General features: G+C 31.1%; 1 protein-coding gene across 1 annotated transcript; it reads right to left on the bottom strand.

Moving 5' to 3' along the window:
* Window positions 1-5,955: 5,955 nt before the first annotated feature.
* LOC7456226 (chloride channel protein CLC-b) lies at window positions 5,956-10,341 on the bottom strand. Its single transcript, XM_002300065.3, has 6 exons — window positions 9,728-10,341; window positions 9,432-9,632; window positions 9,153-9,330; window positions 7,975-8,507; window positions 6,525-7,674; window positions 5,956-6,368 (listed from the first exon to the last, which is right to left on the bottom strand). The coding sequence occupies exons 1-6, from the start codon at window positions 9,913-9,915 to the stop codon at window positions 6,261-6,263; spliced, it is 2,358 nt and encodes a 785-aa protein (XP_002300101.1). The 5' UTR covers window positions 9,916-10,341; the 3' UTR covers window positions 5,956-6,260.
* Window positions 10,342-15,091: the final 4,750 nt, after the last annotated feature.

The following is a 15,091-nucleotide window of genomic DNA, read 5'->3' as shown; positions in this document are numbered from 1 at the left end:
TATAATGTTTTTCTTTTTTAGAAAAATTCATTAATATAAAAGGAAGCAAATAATAAAGAGATTTGTTTTATGTTAAAATCTTCAAATATTAAAAACATCATAAGTAATTTTTTATATGCAATTTAGGTTAGGTTGATTCATGAAATTTAGGTTGATTTCTTTTTAAAAGAAAGATATAAAAAAGACTACAAAAAATACTGAGAGAATACCAATCCAATTTAATATTAAAAGATGAAATAAATTAATTTAATCAAACTAAAAAAAGATTCATTTTAAAAGAGATAGATCTAGCAATGACAAAAAAAAAACAAGGAAACCCTGTTACTATCAAAACATCTGAAAAATCCCATACAAAGCGGAAAAAAATACCGGATGATATACCAAAAAATAATATTAAAAAAAGAAAAGAAAAAAAACCAAGCAAACAATCTTCTAATTCTGGATTAATATCTCAAACTCGCAACCTATTAAGCTATAGACTCAAGCCCAAGTAAGAAACTCAACCCCCAACAAATTTAATGTTGATCAAGAACAAAAATCAAACTAAAAACATTTTAAAGGTAAAAGGATAGCAATAAAAGAATTGAGAATCAAATTTGATAAAAAGAACATAAGGGGGATGAAATTAAAAAATAAATTCTAAAAATCATTTTAAATAAAATAAATAGCAATTAAAAGAATAAAGATCAAATTTAACAGATGAAAAAATCAAAGGGCATGAAATTGAATACAAATTCTAATTTTATAAATTATTTTAAATAAAGTACATATTAATCGAAAGATCATAGATCAAATCTAGACAAAAAACTAACTCAAGGGTTGCATTGAATTTTTCAAGGATCAAATTTAACAAATAAAAAAATCAATGAGGGTGAAATTAGAAACAAATTTGAATTTTATAAATTATTTTAAATAACACAAATACTAATAAAAAACCAAGGATCAAATATGAGAAAAAAAACTAATTGAATGGTTGCATTGAATTCTTTTTAGGGTCAATGTGCTTCCCTGAGATGAGAGAGAAAATGAAAAAGAAAAAAGAAACTATTATTGATGATGAACTAAAAGCAAAGAAGAAACACATGTCATTTGGTCAGGTAGGGACCGTTATGAGGATTTCACCGCCACCTTAAAAGCCACCATTGGCTACGTAAATTAGTTGCATGATCACCACAAACATTAATTGTTTTAAATAATATTATATATCTTGTAAAAGATATATCAACCTCTCACTTAATTCGATAATTACCCTAAAACCAAAAAAAAAAAAATGCAAATGCCTTACACACCCGTTTCTTTTGTTTTTTGTTTTTTTTGCTTATAGGGGTAAGTTCAATAATTCATTATGCAATTAAATTTGAAATGCCAAAAATATCATCAAGTGATAGATATATATATGTCACTTCGCTTTTAATGATAAAAACGACATTATACTATGCAAAAAAATATACGTAGACCAATTTGCCTTCAATTAATTCAACAATACCTAGTGAAACCCCTTGGAAAAGATAAAGATACTCTTGAAAACAACCATTATCAATTTTGTCAAGAAGAATATAGATATCAAAATATCATTTCAATTCACAATGTTTTGAGTCCATGTACACAATAAAAACCTCATGACTTTTAGTTATTTTTTTAATATCTTGTAAAAGACACATTAGCCCCTCTCTCAATTTGATAATTACCCAAAAACTAGAAGAAAAAAATACACAAATGCCCTTGCACACTCATTTTTTTTCTTTTTTTTTTGGCTTCCAAGTGTAAGTTCAATAATTCATTGTGCAATAAATTTGAAATGTCAAAAATACTCCCAAGTGATGATATGATATTTTGCTTTTAAAGGTAAGAAAATCATTATACCGTGCATAATTATGCATAGACAAATTTATCTTTAATTAATTCACCAATGTTTAGTGAACTCTTGAAGAAGACAAAAATACCTCTGAAAACAATCATTATCAATTTTGTCAAAAGGAACGAAGACATAAAAGCATTGTTTCAATTTTCAGTGTTTAAATCTATGTCTATAGTAAATGCCTATTGGTTTTATTTATTTATTTATTTTTAATGATGGAGGCTCATTCCTATTAACATATGATTCCTGGGCTCAAAGTATATATAAAAAGTTTTGTTGTGAGCTATCCAAAAGGAGGAGTTTAGAGAAACCATTTGAAATGGTAAAAATGAGATGCTACTCGAAAAACTAATGGTCACCGTTACGATTATCAAAGTTTTTTTTATTTTTTTTCGGTTGGCTGGTTCGCCCAGCCCAATAATAATAATAATAATAATAATAATAAAAGTTTTTTTAGATTTTTTTTATTTTCTCACATGTTTTTCTATCAATTTTACATAATATCGAGCTATATATTTACATTGTAAAATACAGATCTTGTATTAAAATACCTGGTTTTCTTCGAAAAATTTCTTAAAAATTTAAAAATTCAAAACAAAATCTCAAAACTTTTAAATTAATTTCCCCTTTTTAAAAAAAATTTTGTTTTCATGCATACAATTTAAAAAGCATATTTTCAAAAAAAAAAAAAGCATCTTTCTCATGTTTTAAAACGTAAAAAAAAAATATCGTACCCAGTTTATGATTATCCATTAAAATTTGACTAAAATATCAAAAATCCTACACCAATTATTTTGTTCATTTTATATTAGGGTTTAGATGTAGACTTTAATATTTGGAGGTGTAAAACTATATAATAGAGTACACCTTCAGGTATTAAAGATATAAAATACAAAATAAATGTGATGTCAAAACTTAGACTTTAAAACAGTTAGAATTGAATCCAATAAAGTAGAGACTCTCTCATGAAAGGAGATCTGTTTTAGACTTTAGAAGAAAACCAACGGATAGAAACTTGACTTAGAAAAATAATCAAACAACAATGCAACTTACCTTAGGTAGGGTGCACTGAGGGTGATGTATCTTTCATTTGCACAATCAGTCTCTTACTCCGACTCTCGCAGACCATTAGGTTTCCTAGTAACCTTATTACTAGGTGGTGAATCCTATATCTTAATCATAATTTTATGATTAAACCAAAAACACTTTCCTTCCCAACAGCGTACCTCTTAGAAGGCTCACATTTCAAAGCGCACCAGCCTTGACATCGCCCTCGACGACAATATTCACGGTCATTGTCACAATTATTATCACTAATTATTACCAAAACTTTAAAACGTGTAGAGAAATCACTATACATATAGACACAAAAAACTATTCATTACTACAATGAAATTATGTTTTTTTTCTCTCGTGATCCATTGGTCATTAAAGAATTGTTTAGGGTATATGTGTTATTTTTACTTTTTGAAACAGTAATAATTAAATTGTCCCCCAAATAAAAAAAACTATAAAATTGTTGACCAAGGGTATTTCATTTTATTTATTTTTTAAAAAATAGCAAAATTACATTTTTATCCTTAAATTTAAGGAAAAAAAACAAGTCATACGTCCAAGGGCTTTTTTTTTTTCCTATCATAATGGTTCTTTTTTTAATTCCAGACTAATGACGGGCATTTTAGTCTTTTTATTTTGAATAATTAATATAGATACTCAAAAAGTTGTTGGTGCGTGGGATGCGCCTGCGCCTTTTGAACGTCGTGTGCGGCGCCTCCTAGTGGCAAAACATACCTTTCTACAGTGTCATTAAAAGCATCACCACGTTTTCTTTCTCCTGGTGAGGTGTCTGTTGGAGAAGATAAAGTTGTTTGTCATCGCTGGGCATTTGTTCCCCCCCAGTATTACTTGGTCCTTGTTTTTGGTATTTTAGTTTCAGTTCCCTATTCTTTTGATTTTGATTTTGATTTTGATTTTTTGTTATTGATCCTTTTACAAAAGTTTTATTGATTTTCAATTTAGTCCTTCAATTGCAATTCATCATATATTTTTTTTTCAATTTAGTCCTTATTCTTTTGGTTTTTATTTTTTTTTACCTTAGATCTTCTATAAAAGTTTTATTATTTTTCAATTTAATCCTTTAATCCAAGTTTATGATGTACTATTTTTTTTCAACTTGGTCCTCATTCTTTTTTTTTCTTTTGTTAAAGTTATTTTTGTTTTCAATTAAACTCTTCAATCAAAGATTATGGGTTGCCCTCTAATTTATATTTTATTTCAATTTTAACCCTCATTGTTTTAATGATATTTTTTTTTCTATGGATCATTTCGTGTAATTTGTTTTTTTTTCTAGTTTTATCATTCACCGTTTGATTTGTTAGGGATTGTGCTTCATGGTTTTTTCATCTACGGTGCTTATGGTCTAATGACTTGGATCAAAGGTTTGAAGAGTTAACGAGGTTGATATCCTTTTTTTTTGGCTTATTTGTTTTTTGGTTTCATCATTCGATATTAGTTTTTTTTCTTAAAAAAGATTGGTTTTGTGGTTTTCTTCAATTTATTTTCTATCGAGTTATCCTAGTTTCATGACTTGGGTCACGAGTTTTTGTGGGTTAACCTGGATTGGCTCGCCTTTTATTATCCAAGTCACATGTCCTTTACACTAACTCGAGTTGACTTAAGTCATTTTTCTTCTTTTTTTAATCCAATTTCATACCTATGAAGTTTTTTTTTTTTAATTTCAAGTTATCATGGTCTTTTATTTTTATATAAAAAAATTCCTTTTAATATCATTGTCTATTTTTTTATTGTTTAATTAAAATAAAACTAACTTACTAAACTCAATCAAGGTTGTTACCCGAGTAGTTTGTTTTTTCTATTTCTTTTGAATGCGTTTGTGACGTTGCTTTTTTAAAAAAAATTCTAATTTTGATTTTGATTTTGATATTATTTTAATTGATATTTCAATTAATATCCTTCCTCCATGATTATTAACTTGTCTTTACATAGGTGAACTTTATTTAAAAAAAATATTTTTAAAAAATATTTCTAATATGTGTAATCTTGCATGATATTTTTTTGTTTTTTTTATTAAATTAATTTCATGCATGTGTTTATTTTTATTATTGTCTGGTTGAATAAATTTCTGATTTTAATAAATAAATTCGATAAACACAACTGAGTAAATGTTCAACGTTGCGAAATCAAATATCTTGATTCATATTTATCTCTTAATTTTTCTAATTTTATTTTGAGTTATTATTAATGATTTTATTTTCATTTATATACACAAATAATTATCAATTTATTTAATTAGATACTTGCAATAAATTTTTTAATTTACACTTATAATTTTTTTTATGTAAAACAATGCGTCAAAAAGCTTGTGTATCCAAAAACATTTGTTGAAAATAATTTACAATCCACGAAAGAGCGCAGTTAAAATAGCTAGTAATAGAGAACCAAATAGTTTAATGTTATTGATTTGAATTGAATAATTCAAATTTTATGAATATATTTTCTTATATATTAAAAAAATATGGGGAATGTCTCAATTCATTTGAGTAATAGGGTATTGGATATATATATATATATATATATATATATATATATATATATATATATATATATATATATAAAGCTTCACTTCACTGTGCCTTCGTGCCTCCTCTCGAACAGCCTATGATCTCTCCTCTGCTCTCATCAGCTGCCACCAAACCAAAATAGAGCTTAGATAAGTATGTTTAAGTAAACATAATTGCTAAAATAAGAAGATAAGTTGCGTAGCAACAAATTTTTCTTGTGTGAATTCTACAGCAACTCAATAATTTAATAGAGTTTTAGGGGAAAGCATCCACAAATTGAAGGCTGGGAATAAGACATTGAGATTTTTTGTCATCAACAAGAGATGAGAATGATGCAAAAATCATCAGAATTCAGATTTCAAAAAATTTTAGACTTTTAAAATTAAAGAGAAGTGCTGAAGTCCATTCAAATAAAATTTTAAATTGTTCTGTGCATCGGTTTTATTTTTAGTATTGTAATTTAAATTCAAGTTCATTAGGATTTTCTCTTGATTTTCTCTCCCAGAAGAAATGATATTGTCTTCCACCATGTTTCCCTTTTCTCTTTCAAATATTTCTAACACGTGTTACATGTAATGAGACAAGGCTCTAACAGCAAATCATTATACGCCTCTTATCTTCTTCTGTGAAAAGGAATGAAAAATGATGTTGTGAAGTCCAAAGAAAGAATGGAGAGAAATTTCATCATCCAATTTCCTGTAGAATTTGATGAAAGAATGTAGAACTCAGGGAAAAAATATGAAATCGACAAAGACAGAAATGTGTTTGTTCCAGCCGCTGTAATCACTCAACTTCTCATTTGCTGAACTGGGAGGAGATATCTAGTGCTTCTTTTCTCTGCTTTTGGATCCTTGCAAATGAGGAAAGGCAAGCAAGATGTTATGTGCTCTTAAATCCTGCCTGGTCAGTATCCCAACCACTGGAGGGACCTGCAAACGGAACATCACCATTGGGTTAGTGATGGTTTAACCCTTCAAAACTCACAAGTTCTAAGTTGATTGACCATCTTGAATTGATTTTGTTCGATGAAATCAAGTACTAGAAAGAATTATGCAGTTGGTATGTCACTCTGAACAAAAACTTACCCCAGCTGCTTGATACTTGGGTAGAATGAGCATATGGCGAAGTCCCACCTGCCTGAAGAGCACCATGGCTTTTGCTACTGACATGCTCTCCACGACTGTGTAAGGGGTTGTGTTGGTGAGAGGATGCAAGTCAACATACATTTCCATCTCATTCCTTGTCACAGCCACCTCTTCAATTGTTCCATCCCTCTCAGCTAGCTCAACCCAGTCAAATTTCTCTCTTACTTCCCATTCCTCTGTTCTTCTTTTCTCTGGCAAGAACCACTTTTTCTTCAGCACTTGAACTAGGTGAGCTCTCAGGATCAGGCCATGTAGTTCTGTTGCCCCAGTGGCCAGCCCCATAAGTGGCACCACTCCTTCGTCTACAACTGGGAATCCATTATGCGTGGTGTTTTCGAGGACTTCAACAATCCGGGATACCTTTTCAACTCCACAAAGAGTGACTACTGGTGGTTTGGCATCAGCAAGCTCAGCAACAGTGAGATTTCTCATCCATGGCTCAGGGTTCGCGTCCAAGAAAGGCAGGCCTTTTAGATCCAGAATAATTTCATAGATGCTTGGATTAAAGCTGTCTCCAACAGTTTTGGATATAAGGAGAACTATCATTGTTATGGGAAGTAATAGGAGGTTGTTGGTGAGTTCAAGGAAAATCACACAGAGTGAAACAGTCATCCTCATCGATCCAGCCATGAGGGAGGCTGCACCAAGAACAGCATAAAGCCCTTGATCAATTTTGGTATAGGACCCCATGGCAATACCAAGCAGACGGCCATAAGCTGAGCCCATAAGGATGATGGGGAGGAAAAGTCCTGAAGGCACAGCAATGCCGAAGGTAAATAGTCCTAGGATGCAATAGAGTACAAAGAAAATTAGGAGGGATGCAGGCTGAAACTCCTTAAGAGCATTGGAAGAGAAGATGTTTCGAACGGCATCATCATTTGTTGTGAAAAGGAGAGTAGCAAGGTCATTATAGTGGCCATCTGGACAGTTGAATTGCTTGAAGTTGCCTGACCGGGAATTAGTAGGGCAGATCTCTTGTACAGAGGGATCACAAGGTTGGCACTTGGCAAGGAAAGGTAAGCCATATAGACACACTGAGGTAAAGATTGAAACAGTTAGGGCGAGAAGGAGCTTATGTATTCTTCCCTTCCTGCACAAAAACAACAGGTGATTATTAACAGGCAGTCTAAACCTTTCTGTCAAATTCATTCAACTATGTGGACAATGAAGTGATTCTTGATGGTGAAATTGAGCACCCATTTCATATTTGGCATAGGTTTTAAACCGAGGATTGTTTCATTCATGCTATAAACAATTGAATCAGTTCAGTCGAGGATTCCTGTGGCTGTGAGTGTTGCATTGTTTAGCAGCATTTTAGAAATTCAAAGATTGTAATGCGTCAACTCTATTTTTGTAATGCAATTAAAGAGAGTCGGATTAGTCTGCTTACTGGTTGATGAGATTGTAGACTACAAGGACCTTGTGGAGAAGGTAATTGTAGAGGCTTCCCAGAATTCCTCCAAGTATGCCAATTATGGTGATAGGGATGACATCCATCACATGGTATGTCACCACAACATCGCTCACATCGAACATTATCAGCCCTCCTTTTCCAAACAGTCCACACTTCCCTGAATTGCATATTTCAATGAAAGTCCTGAGGATTACCACAACTACTGCTGTGCTGAAGAAAGTTCTCCAGAGGAGTGCACTCCTCCACCATGTTGCTACCTCTTCAAGAGCAAAGAGGACACCACCCACTGGGGAACGGAAAGCTGCACAAACACCCGAGGAAGCACCGCAGGTGATGATATCTCGGCGGTCTCTGTCATTGTTGAAATAACGAAGCCAGCGCCACTTGAGTCGGTAATTATCAGGTCCCCCTTGGCCTAACAAGGAAGCAATGCAGCTGCCAATGTGCACCAGAGGCCCTTCTTTCCCTAAATCAAGTCCAGCAGAGACAGCTCCTATGCTTCCAAATATCTAACAATAGCAAGGAAAAGACTTCAGGATTCCTAGGAATTGAAATAACTCGATGCTAATATCCAAGATCCGTCCTTGACCGGATGTGGACTTTCATGTTGTTTTTAGTGGGAACGTCAATTACTGAATGCCTATGCAACAGAACTCATAAAATGCATTTCTGATCAGTAACTTGATTCTTACACTAAACAAAATCGGTAAATTCCTGTCCCATTGCGGGATCTAAACAAGCATACTAAAAGTAGAAGGTTTGTGATTAACGTTTTACTTCCAAAAACTTAATCAAATTGGCCTTAAAACTTAGCCTTCAGAAACCAATGGAAGAAACATGTGATCTTTTCTTTCAGGTAGCTGAAACTTGCTCTGTTATATTGCTTGCATTTGTTGAAAAAGCTCTGATGCCAATGGTAAAACACACAGAGTATTTGAGCCTCCCTTCTTTAATTCGTATATTTAAGCTCAAACTATCTTATTCCAACAAAGATTATAAATACTAGTTCAACAACGATTCTAAACACAAATCCATTTATACTTCGTGTGTTTTAGTTTTCAACAGCATTAAAATTCAACATCTATTGGCTCTAAGTTTGTATACCATTAAGTTTGAATTCAATTATAGAAAATTCCATTTGAAAGCTAGCACACCTTAACGATCAATGTTGTAACCCCAAACATGTTAGGAGTATCAACTCCATTGAGATAAGCTTTGATTTCAGGTATACCAGGCCCTGCTGCAGTTGGTGCAAAACACACGCACAGGACGGAAGCAAATAAGGTTAAGAGAAGATTAGCCCCTGTGAAGTAGACTAGCCCTGTCAAATACCTGCACCACATACATCATGAAAAAAGGAAAACATTCTAATGATCACAACCAGCCTTGATCAAGATTGGGAAAAGAAAATGAAAAGAGAACGGAAAACTCACCTTTTATTCTCTATAAAGTGAACCACAGCAAGAATCTTGTAACCAGCAATGTTCTCAACTGCAAGATTGATGAAGGTTGCAATTAATCCAGTTAAAAGTCCAACAAGAAAGGCCAATGTCCATTTCCAGAATATATACTGCAAGACTTGAACTTTGGATCTGCTTCTCCAATCGTGCTTGAAAAGATCATTCTCATTGATCCTGCATCAAAGCCATACCAATTCAGACAAAATGTTCTTCGAGGAAAAAAGCAAAACAAGAAATGTAAGAGAAAGAAGGGTCATTAAGTTATTTACTCGTAATCCAAACTCTCTATATGTGAGACCTTGGCTCCAACCAAGGCTAGTGGATTAGAAGATAGTGTCCTATTTCTCTTGAGGAGTGGCTGGTGAAGTGTATTGCTTTCTGGGTCTCTTCCTTCTTCACCAACTTCCAAGTTATGACCTGCTGTTGCTTCTGCCAATTGGCTTGAATCTGCCTCCATTGTGATAACAGAATTTGCAGAGACAGAAGCTCAGAAGTTCTTGGATGTTGGTGTTTCTTTGTGCTTGATATATTAATATAGTATAAATACTATGTTCTTGGGGGATTTAAATTTGGATTTGCTGTCAGATACTTGCACCAACCAATACAACTCTAGTCCATTTCGTCATTACTGGAGTACCTTTACCTATACTAGTCTTAGAACACACTTCATAAGTATTTCTATATATAATGATAATCATGGCAATTATCAGAATGTGATGTCTTTTTGAAAGCTAGAGGGGTGGGAGATTTTGAGATAAGGAGGTAAACTAGGCTTTGGACTTTTGCTTATAAATAACATCCAATAGTCTTCTTGAATGTAACTTGACAAGTTGGTTTGATCAAGAATGACAGAGAGACGGGAAGTCCTACAGCAAAATTATTGTCTCATGTCCCTTTCTTCTTCATTTTATATGTGAATATGTCACCCTCCAAGCCCAATATTCAAGAAGATTTTTAGTAAAAATAAGTCCCAGTGACCTCCAGATTTTCTTAACGAAAACTATAGGATGATGGATTTGCATAATCAAAACTGTATTATTAATTTTCTTCAAAATTTTCCTGCGTTCTTGGAGATAAGCCTGCAAATTGTTATTGCCATTGACTTTAAATGAAATAAAAAGCAATTGCTTGAAAGGAAAAGCAACAATATAAATAATTATTAATTAATCATGCCAGTCATATGATCATGTTCCACCTTCCTTTTTCATCAAGATAATAATAATCCCAGCTTTCTTTTCATACCTAGTATTTTTCTCCATTTTTTTCTTATTATTATTTTTTTTTTAAATAAAAAAGATTATTCCTGGCTGTGCATGTTACACATGCTGCCACCGAAATCACCACCTAAGATCTCCGGTCATCCCCATGAACACATGATTGTTGGCTGATCGATCCAATCTAGGTTCCCAGTAAGTCATAAACAATGAAATATTACTTGTGGGGGGTCACTGTGGTTTGCATCTACAAAATCCAAGTCTGGTCCCTTGTTGACAGATAAGCGCCGTCATATTCCAAGTGGAGTAAGAATCGAACAAATCAACGGTCTAAAGTAACCGGCCCTTGAGGTTATTGAAAGGCCAGTCTTATCCATTATTATTTTAATTACAAGTAAAATGATAATATATATAGGAGTATTGTCTGGTTTTATGCGATTTGAAGAGGATCAACATGGGATTTGGGTCCCATGTGCAAATCATTTTAAAGCACTTGACAGAGATCTACTGTAAGACAATTCAATCCCCGCATACCATAGAGTTTGGATAATCTTCAACGTTTGATTGAAGGGTTTTATCCAGGAAATTAAATTAGTGTTTAATCATTTTAATCGATTGGTTTGTTAATGTTCAAGGATGCTATAGCTAGCAAATTGCATGTTGCTTGCCTTTTCATTTAGCCCAGGAGAGCAAATTAACATTGTTTAATGTCAATTATGCAAATGATTACCGTAACAAATATGCAAATCCGCTGGTTTCTGCGCAACTTGCAGTTGATTGGTTTGGTGTTGAAAGGTTTGGCAACTCGGAGCCTGCAAGTTGGAGGTCCATATAGACAGGAGGCGAGGGTACTCAAGGCTGCAACAACCAAATTTGGAGGACCCAATAGCTGCGGAGGTCCGATTTGCATGGCATGTCTTGACCTTTTCACTTAACCCAAGAGTTCATCCTTGTAAACACGTGAAATTATATAATGTATCTGAAAAGCATTTTGGTCATGGTTCATGAGATGAACTAATGCATGGTATGGGTCCCTTGGGTCATCTCTGTACATTGTTTTGATGTCGTTTTCTTGTCTTTGTTTCTTTCTTTTTTAAGTAAAAGACTGGTTTTCATTTAATCTTTAAATTAACAATAATAATAAAAATCAATCCTCGTTACTTAAAATCACTTGAACTTTTACATTCTGATACATTATAGACTAATGATATTTTAGTAATTAAACTATGCAAATATATGTTCTTAAAAATATATTAAAATAATTTTTTTTATTTTTTAATATTTATTTTTATATCAGTATATCAAAACAATTCAAAAACATACAAAAATAATAATTTAAAACTAAAAAATTTTAAAAATTTTCAAACATACAATTAAACAACAATACCAAACAATCCCTAACTCCTAAGTTATTCTCTATTTTTTTTCCCCAAACATCACATGTAAAAACAATGTATTGTTTAACAACACCATAGAAAAAAAAAACCTCTTTTTCTATACACTCCCTTTGTTCCAAAGATATAATCTTATTTATCTTTTCACATAGATTAAGAAAATGCAATTAATATCATGTCATATTATTTTATTTTCAAGTTATTTTCAAATGTTATCCTTAGTTGTTTTATAATGAAATCCATCAAAATTAATAGAATTAGCCTAGTAGTGAGGAATTTATTTATTACAACCGTTTTGAGACATATGTGGACAATATCTTCATGATGCAGGGAGTATAAATTAAATCTCAAGTTTTTTTTCATAAGATTTATATATTTATTTGTTTTTCTAAAGCTTTTAGAATTTATCTTGACACTGGTACTATCATGTAGAATATATTAGTGATTTTACTTACTGTATATAAATTAGTATTTGGCTAAAAAATCAAATTAATTTTACAAGTATTATTCTCATACACATATTCACATAACAAAGCTAATAAAATTTTGATAAACTTTAGAGATTCATATACTTTTCGAAAGCTTGGAGGATTTGTCTTGATTTTGGTGCTCCCATTTAAGATATATAAATAAAAAAAATTTAAGAGAGTATTAACTACTATAATAGGTAGATGAAAATTAAAAAAACAAAAAGTATAAGCAATTTAGAATTTTATAGAATAAAATCACCATACAAAAACTCTAATTTAAATTTTATTATTGAACAACGAGTTTACACACAAAATATATTTTCTTATTTCATCCAATTCTTTACTAAAATACAAGTTAGAGAACCTTATTTATACTATTTCTAGCTAGATCTATCTTGAAGCAAAAAAATAATTATTATTATTGATTTATTCTAGGGATTCCTAAACTAAATAAAAAGAATAAAAAGAATAATTATAAAAAAGCCTCATGTAGTTTATTAATTTTTTTGTAATTTTATTTTTTATTCTTTCAAAAATTATATTTTACATCCTAAAGTTTATAAGTTCATGACATTTTATATTTTTATTCTGACACAAAAAAAATTAAAGTAAAATGTCATATTATTTACATGATTATCAATTATCATTATATTTTAATTAATAATTAAAAGCATTTTTATTAAGTATTATATTTTTCCATTAAATTAAAAAATAATAATAACCCTCCCCCACCACCCTCACCTTTTTCTCCTTTCTCTTGAATTGCTGGAGATTTTATATGACTTCTCCCAGAATTTTCTTGCACATGGTTTAATTACGGGGAACAACCATTGAATAAACACCACCACAGCCGTACCCACTGGAAAATTACATTTATTCTCAATTTCTAAATCCCATCCTCATCCTTAAATTTCCAAATAATTTCTTTAAGAGCTAGAAGTTACAAATGATAACTTACACCTGAACGGGTTAATAGGTCTTCTTACATCTTTGTTGCCTAGTATAATAAATAAATTATTCTAAAAAAAAAAACTCTTCGAGCAAAGAGCTTTTTAGGTTTTTTGAATTTTTTATACTATAATGACTTTAATGTCCTTCAAAATTAAAATAAAAGGAATATTTTCATCATTTTTTTATGATATTTTTTTGTTATTCATGTGTAGGAACACGCGGTAGCAAGTGGATATCGCTCGTGCCTTCTAAGTGGCGTGTGTGGCGCCGTAAAATTTCTAAACGACACCTTTCGAAGCAGCGTTTGATATGTTGCATTGCCCCTATCACGGTGGTGGGGTTCATGGCACTAAAAGATTAGCGGTTGAGCTCCACCCACGTGTTTTTTTTCCCTCTCTTTCTTGTCTTCCCTCCTAGAAAAACATAATGCCCATTGCAAAAAAAAAAAAAAGTCTGGTTATTTGTTTATTGAATCAAATTAGATCCTTATTTTTTTGATTGCAATTATTTGGTATTGAATCTTTTATTGGATTATTTTTTTTTTCAATTTCATCTCTTAACATTTGATTTTTATATCAAATTTGGTTCTTCTTTTTTTTATTGTTTTTTTTTATCCTTTTCTTAATTGAAATTATTTTTCAATTTCATTCCTTATGATTTGATTTGATTTGACTTGACTTTTGGGTCAAGTTTGGTCCTCATTCTTTTGAAGTCTATATTTTTTATCCCTTTTTTAAAAAACAATTATCCCTAATTATTTTGGTTGGTTGAGAATTTGACATTATTTTTTTTTAGGTTTGCCTTTTATGCTGTAATTTGGCCTCGTGATCGGTGTTATAAGTTTTGAAGATTAGACCAGGTTGGCTTCACTTCAGTAGTTTTTATGTCCTTTTAAAAAATTTAATTTCATCTCTCATCATTGGGTTCATTGGAAATTGGTATTCATTAATTTTTTTTAGTTTTTTTTTTTATAGAGTTATCCAAATATTATGTCCTAGGTCATGGATTCAGTAAGTTCATCAAAGTTGACGCGAGCTTTTATTTCATTATTTTTTATTTTGTTTTTTTAATTTTTAATTTTTCCTTTCAATATTATATTAGTTTTAGAATTGAGCCTTGTGATTTTATTCAATCTGTTTTTTACAGGGTTATCCAAGTCTTACGACTAGGTTATAGATTTGGTTTGATTTTTGCTCAAGCCGGATGATAAAAAATTATCATGTTCAGTTCCTTCAGAAGATATATTTTTAAGAATTCATCTATGTGCTAACTTAGACAGACTCGAGTCAATTTTTTTTTTGATTTTTTTAAATTGTTTTCTTTTCAATTTCACCATTTTTCATTTTATTTGCTACGAGTCAAGATTTTTTTTTTTTCAATGCAATTATCTCATTCTCATTTAATTTTTAATTTTTTAACAAATAATATCATTGAGATATTTTAATAGTATTGTAAAGATATATTTCTATAATATTGACAAGTGTTATCTTTTTTATTAAATCGTTTTTTTTGTTTTTTTTGTTATTGATATCTTATTTTCTAATTATATTATAAAATTAAATGACCTTATTGGACCAATTCAAGTCAATGACTAGAATCTTTTT

This window comes from Populus trichocarpa, chromosome 1, assembly GCF_000002775.5.
Source record: "Populus trichocarpa isolate Nisqually-1 chromosome 1, P.trichocarpa_v4.1, whole genome shotgun sequence".
In the NCBI taxonomy this organism is placed as follows: Eukaryota; Viridiplantae; Streptophyta; class Magnoliopsida; order Malpighiales; family Salicaceae; genus Populus; species Populus trichocarpa.
Note: the sequence above shows the minus strand (reverse complement) of the source record. Positions and strands in the feature narration are given on the sequence as shown.

Coding starts and splice junctions, on each gene's coding strand:
- LOC7456226 (XM_002300065.3), bottom strand. CDS start 9,915: ATGGAGGCAGATTCAAGCCAATTGGCAGAAGCAACAGCAGGTCATAAC. Junction 7,675..7,974: donor GTCTACAATCTCATCAACCA/GTAAGCAGACTA, acceptor GTTTTTGTGCAG/GAAGGGAAGAATACATAAGC. Junction 6,369..6,524: donor CCAAGTATCAAGCAGCTGGG/GTAAGTTTTTGT, acceptor TTCCGTTTGCAG/GTCCCTCCAGTGGTTGGGAT.